Source organism: Drosophila albomicans, chromosome X, assembly GCF_009650485.2.
Source record: "Drosophila albomicans strain 15112-1751.03 chromosome X, ASM965048v2, whole genome shotgun sequence".
Classification (NCBI taxonomy): Eukaryota; Metazoa; Arthropoda; class Insecta; order Diptera; family Drosophilidae; genus Drosophila; species Drosophila albomicans.
The window spans coordinates 26,449,487-26,465,612 of NC_047627.2; the positions used below are offsets into that span (position 1 = coordinate 26,449,487).

The 16,126-nt window shown below is 42.0% G+C and overlaps 5 protein-coding genes across 6 annotated transcripts; 2 read left to right on the plus strand and 3 right to left on the minus strand.

Moving 5' to 3' along the window:
• Positions 1 to 1,988: 1,988 nt before the first annotated feature.
• On the minus strand, positions 1,989 to 9,078 carry LOC117578068 (DNA topoisomerase 1). Of its 2 annotated transcripts, none has more exons than XM_034263208.2 (8): positions 8,676 to 9,078; positions 6,877 to 7,112; positions 5,681 to 6,800; positions 5,480 to 5,571; positions 3,804 to 4,933; positions 3,474 to 3,724; positions 3,218 to 3,411; positions 1,989 to 3,120 (listed from the first exon to the last, which is right to left on the minus strand). In XM_034263208.2, exons 1-8 carry the CDS (start codon positions 8,700 to 8,702, stop codon positions 3,018 to 3,020), a joined length of 3,153 nt encoding a protein of 1,050 aa, XP_034119099.1. In that variant the 5' UTR covers positions 8,703 to 9,078; the 3' UTR covers positions 1,989 to 3,017. The 2 variants fall into 2 exon arrangements, with proteins under 2 accessions (XP_034119099.1, XP_051862158.1); XM_052006198.1 differs by lacking the exon at positions 8,676 to 9,078 and adding an exon at positions 7,362 to 7,397.
• A 337-nt stretch (positions 9,079 to 9,415) lies between these two features.
• Positions 9,416 to 11,603, plus strand: LOC117566274 (cyclin-L1). Its single transcript, XM_034245808.2, has 3 exons — positions 9,416 to 10,155; positions 10,219 to 11,091; positions 11,151 to 11,603. Exons 1-3 carry the CDS (start codon positions 9,530 to 9,532, stop codon positions 11,422 to 11,424), a joined length of 1,773 nt encoding a protein of 590 aa, XP_034101699.1. The 5' UTR covers positions 9,416 to 9,529; the 3' UTR covers positions 11,425 to 11,603.
• A 209-nt stretch (positions 11,604 to 11,812) lies between these two features.
• On the minus strand, positions 11,813 to 13,504 carry LOC117566333 (DNA damage-regulated autophagy modulator protein 1). The gene is made up of 4 exons (XM_034245812.2): positions 13,319 to 13,504; positions 13,113 to 13,234; positions 12,631 to 13,018; positions 11,813 to 12,569 (listed from the first exon to the last, which is right to left on the minus strand). Exons 1-4 carry the CDS (start codon positions 13,381 to 13,383, stop codon positions 12,404 to 12,406), a joined length of 741 nt encoding a protein of 246 aa, XP_034101703.1. The 5' UTR covers positions 13,384 to 13,504; the 3' UTR covers positions 11,813 to 12,403.
• A 120-nt stretch (positions 13,505 to 13,624) lies between these two features.
• LOC117566300 (RNA 3'-terminal phosphate cyclase) lies at positions 13,625 to 14,965 on the plus strand. The gene is made up of 2 exons (XM_034245810.2): positions 13,625 to 13,769; positions 13,829 to 14,965. Exon 2 carries the CDS (start codon positions 13,850 to 13,852, stop codon positions 14,933 to 14,935), a length of 1,086 nt encoding a protein of 361 aa, XP_034101701.1. The 5' UTR covers positions 13,625 to 13,769; positions 13,829 to 13,849; the 3' UTR covers positions 14,936 to 14,965.
• On the minus strand, positions 14,933 to 16,077 carry LOC117566316 (tRNA (guanine-N(7)-)-methyltransferase). The gene is made up of 4 exons (XM_034245811.2): positions 15,851 to 16,077; positions 15,381 to 15,792; positions 15,218 to 15,319; positions 14,933 to 15,158 (listed from the first exon to the last, which is right to left on the minus strand). The coding sequence occupies exons 1-4, from the start codon at positions 15,979 to 15,981 to the stop codon at positions 15,054 to 15,056; spliced, it is 750 nt and encodes a 249-aa protein (XP_034101702.1). The 5' UTR covers positions 15,982 to 16,077; the 3' UTR covers positions 14,933 to 15,053.
• Positions 16,078 to 16,126: the final 49 nt, after the last annotated feature.

The window sequence follows — 16,126 nt, forward strand, 5'->3', positions numbered from 1 at the left end:
ATCAATTGCCATCAAAAATATTTGTAAAATTACATCGAAAATTTTTAGGCATTTTTTTTAAGGAGTTTACTAAGAAAATTTGTCGCAATTTCACAAAATCCAGGATAACTCGAAAAGTTACTGCACGATTTTGATGTCCTTTGGCATATATATAGTAGATATCATATGACAACGGGTGGTATGAATTTCAGGACGAAAGTCCTTTGTATGGCCGAGATACAAGGACTTTTTCGTGTACAGCAATGTAGCTATAACTCGGCTATATCCTTGCTGATCCTGTCGAGTGATATGTCAAAAATGTCGTCTCAAGGAGCTGCACCTGCTGTCCAAAGGACATCGCAATCGTCCTGCTCATTTGCGAGTTATCAAGGATTTTGTGTTTTTACCATATTTTTCTGTCAAAAATTTCTTGCTGAATATTATCGATAAAAAAAAGACTGGTATCGATAATAACGATGCATATATGCCCACAAACCGTTTCAATAACGATTTTTCAGATTGAAGCTTTTGCTGGACGGTGTAATTTCCCAAAAGTAAAACGCAATTATTGTTCAGATTTAAATATATATCTATATATATATAGATGCACATATACATTAATATATATATGCATGCATATATGTTGTCGTATGTATATTTGCATCATTCCATTACAATTACATTAAACCTTAAATGTTCTCTCTTCTCTTCTCTTCTCTCTTATTTGCTTATATCGTATTGTAATATGCCAAGTTTATGTGTGACTGTGTGTGTGTGTGTCTGTGGGTGCGAAGGAGGAGGGTGGGGATGTGAGTGTGTGTTTGTAGTGTTTCATCAGCGCCAGTGTGCACACACGACAGGATTACAATTCAAATTTTGCTACATTTAAAAGTGCCACGTCACGTTCATCAATCATCATTAAAATTTGACAAAAATTGAATTAATTTTTATTTGATACTTATGCATATGTATATGTTGTGTATGTGCAGTGTCTGCATATCGTAATCGTAATCGTAATCATAGTAATAATAATAATAATATAATAATTAGTGTCCACGCACGTACACATGCATACATGCATATGTATGTGTGAGTGGTATCTGTGTGTTTTTGTTTGTATGCATTTCCAATGTCACTTGCTCTCTCGCTCGCTCACTTGCGCGAGTCCGATGCTCTCGGCCATAATTTGCATAATTAAAATATAAATACAACTACATACATACATCATCATGATCATCATCATGATCATCATCATCATCATCATTGCGTTTGTGGTGATCCAAGATGATTTATCATTATTATCAAGGTTCTAAATTTGTTTCTCTTTGCGTTGGTTTTTCATTTCATTTCTTTTCTCTTTTCTTGTTTTTGTTTTTTTTACAATTTCTTTGTTATCGACATCGATATTCGTGTTTATCGGACATCGCACGTAATATTTAGCTCACTTAATTGCACGTATATATATTATTATTATTAATTATATATTATATAATATCCTATTTATTTCGTTATCATATGGTTGTTATCATTGTTTTTTGTTTTTGTTTGTTTGTTGTTGTTGCGCTGTTGTTTTCCAAGCTGTGTCTGCTCTTGATTGATTGTTTTTACAATTGTTTCATAGTTCCTCCTCTCTGTATTATTATTATTATTATTAATATTGTTGAACCAAACAGAATTTGAAACCTGTCTATGTGTGGTGGTGGTGTTTTAAGTGTTTTGTTTTGTTTTCTTTTTGTTTATAGTAGTTGTCTGTGTTTCTTTTAGTACAACACATCATTGATTTTAATTCAACTATTTAATAAAAGCAAAAGCAGAAAATAGTTAAGTAATTACATAAAATTCGTTTTGAGTGAATGAAAACATGTGGCATTACAAAAATTTAAATCAATTACAAAAAGGTTTTTTGTTTTTGAAATTAGTTAATTAAATTAGTTAATATACAACATATGCATAAAATCCAATATGTTGCAAATTTACAATTTTGCATTTCAATTTAATTTGTTTATCCCTTTCTTCATTCATCTTATAATTTGTTTTCGATAGAATTTAGTTTTCTTCTTTGTTTTGTATCGTTTTGTTTTGTTTGTTTTTGCTGCTTCGCTGCTCTCTAATCGAATAAATTATGCTATGCTTAAAGTGGGCTACAAGGTTTTCTCATCACTTAGCACTGTCCCTTAATAATTATTATATGTATTTTATTATATGCTTGTTTGTTTTTTTTTTTGTATATAGGTATAAGCTTTTTGCTAAACGAAGATCAACTAAAATTATAAACATAAAATTGTACAATGAAAAAAATAATATATATATATATATATGTATATGTAAAAAAAAAAAAAACTCAAAATTATTGTAAATTTACGAAAATATCTCGGTTTCTTGTTTAATTGTGGTTGTGGGGAGGGAACGTAATTAATTATACAACGTAATTATGTTCTCGGACATCGCACACACATACATGTGCTCACATACAAATACACACACGCAGACCCACACACATACTCCTCAATACATATGCGCTATGTAAAGTTAGAGTGCGAGTGTGTGGGTGTGTGTTGTGAATGTGTTTGTGAGTACATCTATATGTGTTTACATGTATTAGTTTGCGTTTGTTGAGTACAGTTCGAAAAATAAAAAGTGCTGCCAAGTTAAACTTTACACTTTCACTTCCCACTCTCTTCTTCCAACATCCAAGTGCAGCGTTACAAATCCCTTTAAGGACTCGGAGTGGGGGCGGGCGGGCGGTTGAGGAAGAAGGCCACTAAAACACGATTGGTTAATTTTTTCTTTTAATGACGCGGTGGTTGTTGATATTTTGTTGTTAATGTTGTTGGTGTTGTTCTTGGCCTATTTTTTTCCTTTTGTTTTTTTTTGGTCAAAGTTGTTTTTGGCGGCCATTGTTCCTCTTCTTGCTGCTGCTCCTGATTTCCGTCCCTGTTTCTCAGTATTTATTTATCTGTGTGTGTGTGTGTGTGTGATTGTGTGTGTATATCTATGTTTTAGCTGTTACATTGTTTCAATTGTTTATGCATTTTGCTTTAAAAACGATAATTCTCATCGGCCATATGAATGGCCCAAAGAAATTTGGTTCTTTGGGTTTTATTAAAGATCTTCTCAATCGGCACACCATGCTTTTTGCACCTGTAGATGATAAGGAGAACGGAAGAGGGTTCAAACAGAGCGTAAATAAATTAGTGCTGCCAATGCACCACTTCTATGATATAATAGGAATGCTTACCATGCCACCGATATACGTGGATCGAGATAATTTAGTTTGGATGTGCTCAGGGCAATGGTCTTATTCTCGTCTCTATCAGTCTCTTGTAGTTCCAATTTTTTCAGCTGATCCTTCATGCGCTCCAGCTGCTTGGCCTTCTTATCGGCCATCACCTTCTCCTTCACAGAGCCACGTTTGGCCGCCTTCTTTAGATCCTGTTTATCAACACACATATTTAGTATATAATCAATCGCATAGTCGCCAAATTGAAACTTACATGATATTCGGACTCGCAGTCATCGATGGCATCGCGCTTAGCGCGTATTTTCTCTTTAAGGTTCTCCATCGATTTCTGATGTCCCTTGGGCACGGAACGCTGATGGTTACAGAGAATGGCAACGGCACGATTGGCGCGATTATAGGCGAGCAACTTTTCGGCAACTGTGGCATCTCCATCCGTCAGCAGATCCAATTGGCTTTGCAACGTTTTCGATGCGTTATATGTACGAAATACTTTAGCCGTGAGTCCTACACAGAATGTGTAACATTACATTATTAAATTCCATAGATATGAAGATAAATGCGATTAGAAAGAAAGAAAACTTACCCTCCATCAGCTCCTTGAGATGCTCGTTTAGCACTTGGGTATTAAGGCGATCGAAGAGGTCATCGCCCTCTTTCTTGTTCTCCATGAACAATTCTAGATTCTTGAACACACGCTTCTCCACCTCGACCTCGTTGTAATAGCGTATGGAATCCTTACCGGGGAAATCAAATACGACCACATTCTCCTTGCCATTGAGCTCTTTATGCAGCTGCACATGCTCCACACGCAGCGAACAACAACCCACGGTATCCGCTTGATCCTCATCCTTTTCGTTGCCCGCTCTCAGCGCTAGCTTATCGATGAAATAGAGAGCAACGGCTCGTTGACGTACACGCATCTCTTTCGATTTCCATTCGTCACGATATGTGGCACGTATCTTGTCAATCACCTTGTCCAGGCGACGCGCCGTCTCGTATTTGATGTGATCCTTCTCGCCCTTGAGTTTCGACGACGGATTCAACATGATGTACTTCACCTGGCCCTGCACATTCTCAATCCACGAGGCCAGCCATGTGACAGTGTTGTCGTGGCGCACCTCCTTCCAGCGTTGTCCGGGCGGCGGTGGTGGCACTTTCGATTGTTTGCCACAATTGATGGACACATCGGAGGCGGAAATGCGGCACTTGATCATGCCCATTTTAGGATGTTCGCCACGACCGCGAAACAGACCGGGCGGCTCCAAACGGAAATTACCAATTTTCTCCTTGTGGCCATCGATCATACAGAAGCCATATTCCTTAACCAAGGCCTCGTTCTCCAGCTTCTTGGAAAGCTTCTCCTCTTTGGTGGCCGCTTTACGTTTCTCGGATTCGGCCTGGAAATATTCGAACATCTCCTGGAAATTGCATTTGCGAAAGTCTTTGATAATCTCCTTCTCCCTGGCGCTCATCGTTTTGCGGAAATCCTTGAAGAAATTGTTATTGAATACATCCTTGGTGCAGTAGTCGTGATTCAACATCTTGGCATAGAATGTGGCCGCCTCCTCAGTGCCCTCGGTCAACTCCAGCGGTTTGCCGTCGTAAAAGAAGCGCACGTTGCGCGGCACACGTTCGTATGGGGGCGCAAATACGGGTCCTTTGTGCTCGAGTGTTGTCCATTTGACGCCATCGTCGCGTTTCTCCTCTTCCCACCTTAAAAGAAGAGCAGCACATGGACGTTTAGCATTCGTCGACAATTTTTTGCTTTTGCTGTTATTTGTCTTTGAATTTTGCTTTTGCTTTTGGGATTGCGATTGCGATTGGTCACACTTTTTATTTGCACTGATTTTATGATGAGCAGCACTTGCGACAACCGTGGAGCTTGCTGTCTTCTTCAGCTGTTGTTTATTAAATAGAACAACTTGCAGCAGTTGGCGCTTGCCAACGAGAAACATTAGCGGCGATATCGCAACAGCAGCAGCAGTTGCCATTTGCCTCCAACAGTCGCATTACGCAAAGCGAGAAGGTGGGACAAATAAAAGTGCTGCTGCTGGTGCGAACATAACCTCAAAAGCAGCAAACACCGACCCCAATGAACAGCTGACACATACACGCGTCTCGCTGCGAATGGTAAAAGCAGCGCTGTCACTGCCAAATGTGACTTTCAAAATATAGGTCAGTGACATTCAAACTTCGCTGTCACACATGTCGTCGACTTCCAAATTAATAGTAATAATAATTCAAAATTTTGATAATTACCATCGCCACACTTCCTCCTCCTCATCCTTTTTGCCCTTGCGCGATGTCTTTGTGGGCGACGTCGTCATGACCTCCGCTTTAATCTCACTCTCCTAATACACAAAATAAAGAAATATAAAATATAAATATAAATTACCCAGAATGAAACATTGATTATTTTAATTATAATTTCAAAAAACTCTATTTTGTGTTGATTATTACCTTTTTGATCTTCTTTTTGGGCACTTTTTGTCCATAGTCATCGTCTATTTCCTCCTTAATGCGCTTCTTCTTGTTCTTCTTCTCCTTGGACTCCTTTTTGACCTTCTTGCGCGCCAGCAACGGAATGTCATCATCATCGTCAGCGCCACCATCGAAATCATCAACGGGCTCCTGTTTGCGTTTCCGTATGGCCAACGGCACATCCTCATCATCGTCATTCTCATTGTTACCCTCATCCTCGTCGTCGTCATCATCGTTTAAGGCGCTATCTTCTTCGTTGTAGGTCTGCTCCTGTTTGGCAACAAACGATGGCTCATCGGGACGAAACTGTGACAGGGAATAATCACAGGAGCTGGCCTGTGATATGTTAAAGCTCTCCTCTTCTTTTTTCACATCCACATGCTCCTCGTAGCCATTCTTATAGCCATTGCAATCGACGTTTTGCTGTTGATGATGCTGGTATTGTTGCTGTTGCTGCTGCTGCTGCAACTGTTGCTGGAAGTGTTGTTGCTGCTGTTGAAATTGTTGTTGTTGCTGCTGCTGTTGAAGATGATATTGTTGCTGCTGTTGCTGTTGAAGCTGTTGCATTTGTTGCTGCTGCTGTTGTTGCTGCAACTGCATTTGCAAAGGATCTTCGTTCTCCAGTCCATGTGCTTGTGAAACGGGCTCTGGCTTGAGAAAGACACCATCATAGGAAGAGGGATCTTTTGTCGTCGTCGATGCTGATGATGATGATGATGAGCCGCCGTGCCTTGAACTTGAACTCGAACTGGAATGTTTGCTTCGCGATGATGACGACGACGATGAGCTCTTGTGGCGTGAGCTCGACGACGAAGAAGATGAGGAGGACTTGTGCTTGTCACGGCTAGAGGAACTGCTGCTACTGCTGCTGCGATCTTTATCCTTGCGCTCTTTATCCTTGCTGCTGCTCTTGTGGTGATCTCTAGACGACGATGACGACGACGAAGATGAAGAAGACTTGTGCTTGCCGTCCTTGTCGCGATGACTGGACGACGATGATGAGCTGCGATGCGAATTGCTGCCATCGCTACGGTCTTTATCGCGATGCTTATCCTTGCCGCTAGACGAGCTGCTGCTGCTCTTATGCTTATCCTTGTCGCTGAAAAAGTGAACATGAATGCAATTAGTCTATGGCTTGAGAGTTGCCACCGAGTCGTGACACCGACACCACTTACCGACTACTACTGCTGCTACTGCTCTTGTGTTCTCTGGACGATGAGCTGGAGCTTTTGTGCTCGCCACCTCTGTCCTTATCACGATGCTTATCCTTGCTGGAGGACTTGTGTTTACTGCTGCTGCTGCCGCCGCCGCTGCTGCTGCTGCTGCTATGATGGTGATTATTATGGTGTCCATTGGTGGTTACACCATTCGATTGCACTTCGCAGCTGCCGCCATTTTGCACGTGTAAATTCTGAAGTGGTAGAAAAAAGTGAAGTCAACATATGAACTGAATTTTAGAGGGAAGGGGAAATATATAAATATGTACATTTGCGGAAAACTTCGATTGTTTCTTTGTTTTATATTAAACTTAATTCCAAAACACGCATTCTTATTAAATTTTATTTTTAATTCTTTGAAGATCTATACTTTAATTAGCTATATACATATACAATATTGCAAGCCGTGTGCCACATAAATCAAAGTGATCCCATTGAACTACCTGTGTGATCGTCGTCAGCATTGCGATTCAATTGTTGTTTTTGTTGTGGGTGACACATTTACAAGCACACAACTAGTAACAACTCAGCCTCTGGCCAATTGTCGATGATGATTTACAAGCTCACATACATACATACATATGCTCAAATGTAAGTGGAAATAGATACACCACACACACACACACACACCACGTGGTGAAAAATCAACCCTAACAAATTTAAATGTACTTCTCGAATAAGAAAATATTTAAAGGTAAGAAGAAGCAGAAGTAAGACATGGCGACCGACGACCACTGTTTAGGACGCATGTGGAGAGGTGGCAGGGGGAGGGGAAAACACAGTTAGCGTAGGAGACTGCACTGTGTTGTGGACTACTTTGCCATGTAGCATCGCACAATTTTGTGTTTTTTTGCTTAACTGCAATAGCAACGGATGGATCAAGGCTGTTGTGCTGTGAGCATATGCACACATACATATATAAATGCATACATACATATGTACATTCATACGCACACTTATAGTATATGCATACACATGTGATTACATTGGCACCCTCTGCGTAGTGTGACCGAATGTCACAAATTCAAAAATAACGCAACATTACTGCGCGAAATGCATTTTTTTTTGAATAGATTTCAATGTTTTTACAAAATGCAACCACCAAACACATAAACACACACACACTCAGCCACACATACACTTGCAGAGATTGTTAATCTTATCACACTGCAATGATAAACATAAATACATTTTGCGTGTGTGCTGCTGCTCTTGCTGCTTAAACAATTGTTTAAATATTTAATTCAAAATACAACAATAACAACAATTCTCGGAAATCATCATCACACGAAAATACCGCTGTTAGTATTTAGAGCAGCGAAAATCGGTCACACTGTACCTGTGCCAAATACACATTGTCGCTTTGCCGCTGGCTCGTCTCGCCGTTTTCCATACAGCGAGCCTGCCTACCTCACCTCTTCTCTCTTGCTCTACCATGCCTGCTACTTGCATTGTCGCCATTTTTCGTAAATTACCAAAAGGTCTTTTACTCTCTTCACATTTGTAGATTGCAGCAATGCGCGACTGGTGAACTACGGGGACTACGCATGATTTTTTTTGTAAGCGCAGGTAGACCGGACACTTGCCTCTAGCACTGCTGACTTTTCGAGAGTACTACTTATATTTTCTTGGCATGCAAAAAAAAGAATTGTGATCAACACGTTTACAACACACAACACACACGTTGCGATATTGCAGGGGCAGCACACTTTGCTGAAATTACATAAAAATAAAAATACGTCTCGAAATTTACTTACATTTTCAGCAGCCACATCCCCACTCATTTTGCACAATTTCTCAGTTGGCAGTGCGGCGCTCTCGGCTTTTTCCCAACTTCACTTTTTTTTCTTTCGTTTTTTTTTTTTTTTTGTTAATTTTAATTTGCTTTACGCTACACTTTAAATTTATATATTTTTGTTGTTAAAATATATATATTTACGTATATATATATATGTATTTAAGGTATTCGGTAAATGCCGCTGCTAGCTACTACATAAGCTAGTTTTGTGCCTTTTGCATTTACTGCGCGAGATTGTACTCAAAATATATAAAAAAGAATTTTTCCAAGTCCCCAAGATCTTACACACAGAGTCTTTCTCTTTTTACAGCGCGCAGCGGCCACGCGAACACGTTCGTACCGAATCAACTTCGAACTGTATGCTGCGTAGGGATGTAACCAGCGTGACCGCAAGTTCAATGCTCAAAATATACCAACACTGCTTAGAAAATATACGCAAACTGCCGCCATGCATAAAAATACCAGCTACCAAAAATAAATAATAATGCTAATTTTTGAAGTTGTAATTTTTGTCGTCATAATAATTAGTTTTATTTTGTTAAGCTAGCGTTTAGTAATTAAATGAGTTTGTGAACAATTGATAGATCTTGCAAATAAGTCAAGTATAAGGTCTCACTCGGCTTATTGCCACAAGTCATTATCGATAGTTTGTGTTGTATGTCGGCGATGAGTGTGTGACGCTCATCTTTGGTTTTGCATTTTGTTTTCTTTTTTCGTATTTGTAATAGGTGCACACTGTTCGGACAATTGAGAAATATAAAAAAAATAAATTAAATAGCATTTTGTGTAAAACGAGGCAAACCAGCAGCTTAAATGGCCAGTCGTGGTGGCACAACAATAATCACAGCCACGACTGGCGTCATACACACCGCTGTGACATCGACGACGGCAGCGCTGCAAACGATTACCAACGTGCTCACCGTTAGCTCTGTGCACTCGAGCAACAGTAACAACAACAACGTGAACATTTCTAACAACACCAACAACAGCAGCAGCGGAGGAGCTGCTGCTGCACATGATGGACATGCCAACGATGCCGCTGCCGCAGGTGCTGCTGCCGATAATGGCAAACCGATGTATCCGCGTTTGTTTAACAAAATCGTATTGACGCTGGAGAATAGCTTGATACCGGAGGAGAAAATCGATGTGACACCATCGAGTCAGGATGGCTTGGATCATGAGACGGAGAAGGATTTGCGCATACTGGGCTGTGAGCTAATACAAACGGCTGGCATACTCTTGCGTCTGCCACAAGTGGCAATGGCAACGGGCCAAGTGTTATTCCAGCGTTTCTTCTACTCCAAGAGCTTTGTGCGTCACAACATGGAAACGGTGGCCATGAGTTGTGTGTGCCTGGCATCGAAGATCGAGGAGGCGCCACGACGCATACGCGATGTGATTAATGTCTTCCATCACATTAAGCAAGTGCGCGCTCAAAAGTAAGTTGATTAGATCTATAAATATGCTTCGATTTCTAGACTTTCTTCTTCTGAACATTGCAGGGAAATCACATCCATGGTGCTAGACCATTACTATACCAATCTAAAGACGCAAGTTATCAAAGCAGAACGACGTGTGCTCAAAGAGTTGGGCTTCTGTGTGCATGTGAAGCATCCGCATAAGCTGATTGTCATGTATCTGCAAGTGCTGCAGTATGAGAAGCACGAGAAGCTGATGCAAATGTCGTGGAACTTTATGAACGATTCACTGCGCACGGATGTCTTTATGCGCTACACACCTGAGGCCATTGCCTGTGCCTGCATTTATCTGAGCGCCCGTAAACTTAACATCCCGCTGCCTCATAGTCCACCGTGGTTTGGCATCTTTCGTGTACCGATGGCGAACATCACAGACATTTGTTATCGCGTCATGGAGCTGTATACGCGTGCCAAGCCTGTGGTGGAGAAGCTCGAGGCTGCTGTGGAGGAGCTCAAGAAACGTTATATAGATGCGCGCAACAAAACGAAGGAGGCCAACACGCCGCCAGCTGTCATCACAGTGGATCGCAATAATGGGTCGCACAATGCCTGGGGCGGTTTCATACAACGTGCCGTGCCGCTGCCCACCGAGAAGTCACCCAAAAAGGATTCACGCTCGCGCTCACGATCGCGTTCACGCACACAATCGCGTACACCGCGCTCAAGATCGCGCAGCCGTTCGCCGAGTCGCGAGCGACAGAAGAAATCGCATCGGGAGCGGGACAGGGAACGGGAGCGTGAACGAGAGCGTGATCGTGACAGGGAACGCGATCATCGCGATCGCAGTCGTTCGTCGCGTTCGCGATCACGTTCGCTGCCCAAGCACAAGAAGAAGTCACGGCATTATTCGCGTTCGCCAACGCGTTCCAGTTCGCCGCACAGTAAGCATCGCAAGCGGTAAGTTAGGCAAGACACTATTGAAAATCTTGAAATTAATTGTACCTTTCTTTGGATAGCAAATCGTCGAGAGATCGCTCCGATTACTATGTGAAGAAGGAGCGGTCCAGCAACACGGGCAGCAACAATATCAGCGATGGCGACAAGTATCGTAACTCTGGCTCCAATTCCGGCAAGTCACACAATCGCTACTCCTCGCATCGCAGCAGCGGTGGAGGAGGAGGCGGCGGTGGTGGTGCAGGAGCAGGTGGTGGTGGTGGCGGTGGTATTGGCAACAATCGTGGCGTGCACAAGCATCGCGAGCGTGAACGCTCCAGAGATCGAAAGCGTTGATTAATTCTATTGAAATAGGATTTTTTATTTCTTTGACAGCATATGTATAATTTAGTTGATTCATATTGCGCTTTAAATTATAAATTCCAATTTTAAGTTTAAACGTCATTGTAAAATCAGAGAAACCACAAAACAAAAAATAAGAAAATAAGCGAAACTAATAAACAAACTGAAATGAATTGCACACGCGAAAAAAAAATTGTGAATTTAGGAAATTTTTAAAATGCTCATTGAGTTTTATGGTTTATGGTTCATCGCATTCGCCGGCAGTTTGTGTAGAGAAATTTGAATTAATCGAATTTTGAAAAACAAGATTATTTAATGACTTAATATATATAAATACGTATAAGCTCGTCAGCTGTAAATTGAAATTAATATGCGACTGAAGTAAAGTAATTACAATGTATTGCTTCTTGCAAGTTTATTATGCGATCGTTGTACAATTTGTAAGATATATCCGCTATGGGATATATACTATAGATGGTGTTGTAGCTTTAAAATGAATATTACATAGTGCATCTGCTTAGGATCCTCAAACTTATATAGTTATCAGAGATAGACCGACAGAGAGCTTCTCAAAGAATTCGTAAATTTTAGATTTTATCAACCAAAGACACATTTACTTGAACGAATTCGAAAGTGTCTTTGTCACATGTCATTGAACCTTTTGTATACTCTCTATATAGCTGCTGGGCATTAAGTAATCCTTTGTCGCCATGGTTTCATATATACAATAATGAACAGTTTCCAAGTTATATTTAACTATACGGATACTCGCTATTCTACATACACATGGATTAATTGTTGGGCCTTAGACAATACGATTGATTAGATTGATTTTGTTTAACGTATTCTGTTTTTTTTTTTGTATTGTAATTTTTCTTCTTTTTTTTTGGAGTGCAGCAAAGCTTAATGGCAATCCATATCGACATTGAAGAACTTTATGTAGTGTTCATAATTATCATCATCACATAGATTTCTATACAGTCATTGAGTATGATAGCAGCGAGATCTGCGGATGATCCAGCGAAACATCGCGAAACTCGGGCGTGAAACTCAATATGAAAAAGCTAAAGATCGTGGCAATAATCCATTCCGAAATGGAGCTAATCACATGATAATACCAGCCGCCATCCGAAGGATACCTGAAGGGAAGATTATCCATTAAGAATTTGTCAAATTGAAATGCTGTCGCTTTCTACGCACCATTGACGTGGATTTTGTCCATTGAAGAGAATGTGCGACATCACTCCAGTCACCGCCAGCATGATGAACAGGATGGTGCAACAAACGGACATTCCCAGTCGAAGATGGGCGGACAAACGAGTGCCCGCCATGGGTACAATCATGTATGTGATGAGGGCCTGCATCCAGAAGTAGAGCGTGCCACAGCCAAAGCAGCAGAAGGCCCCAATGAAGTGCACAATCCGCACATTCGTCTCCTGGAAGTTGCCCACGAAACTGATGCCCAGGCAGGACAACATGCCGAACCACAAGGCCCAGCGATTGTGACGTAGCACGACGCTGCCCAGTTCCGGATTGTGTTCGCACAATTGCAACACATGGCGATAGCGTATATAAATGGTGATTCCCACTAAACAAAAAAAAAAAAAAAAAAAACAACAATCAGAAGAGCATTATCAACACATGAGTCATGCGGGACTGAGAGTGAGAGAGATAGCACTTACATAGCACACTGCCGATGTTAATTAATTGACCAAATATGCAGCTTTCGGGCGAATAGGTGGCTGCATCACTGATGTACGGCACTGTGGGCACCACATGTCCTTCGAGAACAGCCACAATATAACTATTAAAAAATTTGACATACAATTAATGTTCATCAAAGATGATAACAATGGGCAAAAAGGAGTCTCGTCTAATGACGACTTACGTGCCCAGGAATGTCACCTGGAATATTAGAAAGACTGCCACCGGCAGTAAATAAACCCTAGACATTATGCTAGGCAAGCGGCACAGTTGTTGTATATGAATATATTGCAAATGCGCAAAAACGCAGTGTTTTGATTGGTTCTCTCACCCACTGTGTTCGTCGTTGCTGCTGCAACGGTAGTGCAGTGTGCGGTGCTGCCAACTTGCTTCGATATGCAATCGATAGTGCGACGCAGTGTGGCCTTGTCTTCAAGATGCCGATAGTACATTTTGAATTTTGCTAGTTGTGGTCACGCTGTGCAGTCCCCCCCCCCCCCAAACAACAATAACAATAACAAAACCGTCAACGAAATTGACTTTATGATTCAAATTGTACAGAAATAGCGTTGACAATAGGAATCCCGAAAAATAAAAAAATAATCTACATTTTCGAACATCTCTCCACTAAAGCGGTATGTAGTCTCATGTGTCAAGTGTGTGGCCATTTAATAATGCCTCGATGCACTTACAGGCAACAACACGACTGTGGGGCATGAGCAACTTTGTGGAAATCGACGGCTCTTATTTGGAAGGCGGCGGTCAGGCGCTGCGCAATGCCATCAGCCTGAGCGTTATACTCAATCGTCCGGTGCGTGTGGTCAAGATACGTGCTAACCGACCTAAACCCGGTTTATCACATCAGCATTTGCATGGCGTTCATCTCTTGCGAGCTATTTCACAAGCCGATGTAAATGGCGATGCGCTGCTCTCCACCGAGCTGGAGTTTACGCCACGCCGCATCGAGGGCGGCATGTACAAGGTGGACACACGCACAGCGGCCAGCATAACGTTGATCTATCAAATGGTGATGCCAGTGCTGTTATTTGCCAATAGCTCATCACGAGTTGATGTCACTGGCGGCACAAATGTCGCGTTTTCACCCCAGGTGGAGTATATGCAGCAGGTGCTGTTACCCAGCCTCAAGCGTTTTGCTGCCAACACGGCTATGGAACTGACGGTCTTGCACCATGGCTTCTATCCTCGGGGCAATGGACGTTGTCAACTCAACGTGGAACCGTTGCAGCAGCCGTTGACAGCAGCTCAATTCATGGATTTCGGACAATTTCGTGAGGTCAAAGGCGCTGCCTACTATGCGGGTCGTTTGCCCAAATTCATTGCTTACGACTTGCAGCATTCGGCCGAGCGTGAAATCCATCGTCTATGGCCAGATCATCAGTGCAACATTCAGGTGTTTAAGCACACACCGGATCGTGCACGTGATAATGGAGCCGGCATCATATTGACCGCTTTGACCAGCACCGGTTGCGTTCTCGGCGCCGGCTCAGTGGGCGAGAAGAACATCGATGGTCATATGATTGGCTCGAATGCGTCATGTGAGCTGGCCGGATACATTAAGAACGAGGTCTGTGTTGATGCGCATCTGCAGGATCAGTTGATAATTTTTATGGCTTTGGCTAAGGGTTGTTCGCGTATGCGCACATGTGCGTTGTCCAAGCACACACGCACTGCCATCTATGTGGCGGAGCAGATGACTGGCGTGAAATTTAACATTGAGTATGGTGACTTTGGTCAGACGTTTGTCAGTTGCGAGGGTCTGGGACATTTTAATAATGTGTAACAAGACTGTTTGTAGTACTCTTAAATTATTTATGTTAAAATATATACATATATATACTTTATATACATATATATATATTATTTATTATACATATATATTTGTTGTTGTTGCTGTTGCACTAGAGCCGGCGAAATATGGCCAAGAAATGATCGCCTTTGTTGCGCACCACCTTGGCGCCCTCCTCGCTGCTCTGATATAGCTTGGGCGTGATGGGATCTTCGTTCTAATGAAAAATAGGGAAATTAGAAAAACGATTCTGCACTGTTGGGGAACACAACTTACAGCTTCAGTTTCGCTCAATCGCTCGTACAGCGGATGTTGTGTCATGTGTGAGACAATCCACTTGTGTAGATCCTCCACATCCGTCATTGTGTATACCAGACCCTAGAAAGCAATACCAGATTAATAATAAATCCAATATTAATGCGTACATTTGCAAACTCACGCCACTGCGTAGCACATAGGCATACTCGGAGAGCAGCGCCTGATTGATGATACGCCACTTGTGCTTAGCACGCTTGAAATGCGGATCGGGATACAGGAAGAACATTTTCTCCAGCTGCCCCTTCTTGAAATAGTTGGGTAAATATTTCATCGCATTCGTGCGTATGCAAGCAATGTTTTGATATCCTGAGGTCTCGTTGCTTTTCAGTCTGAGTGCCGCAATACGATCCACAACATAGTCCGACACCTTGACACGTATCTCCATGCCAATGGACAACTTTTGGGGGAACATTTCACCCAGCGTTACCAAGAAGCCGCCATAACCGCAACCAATGTCAGCAAATTCCACTTGCTGTTCGCTGCCTATATTGGGATACAGTGCACGCCAGTCGACATCCTGGGGCCGTGCAGGACTGCAATAAAAAGCCATATTTAGCTTTGTTTACATGGTTATTTGATTTTTTTACTCACTAATCAAAGCTGTGATCGGCTATGGGATTGGAGTGCGCGCGCTGGCGATAGTAGCGCTTCTGTGGCAGCCCAGTGACGGCGGATGTAGAGGGCAGCGCCTCGCGCTCCCGCTCTTGGCTGTTGGTTACCATTTAAGCAATGAATTCCTAACTAATTGCAATGCAATTTGTATTGTCAACAAAATGTGCTCTACACATGCAGTAGTGTTTGTTATCGATAATAGCGGCAGTTACCTATCGTTGGCAGTGGGACCAGAGTGTGCTGGGCAAGCAGTTT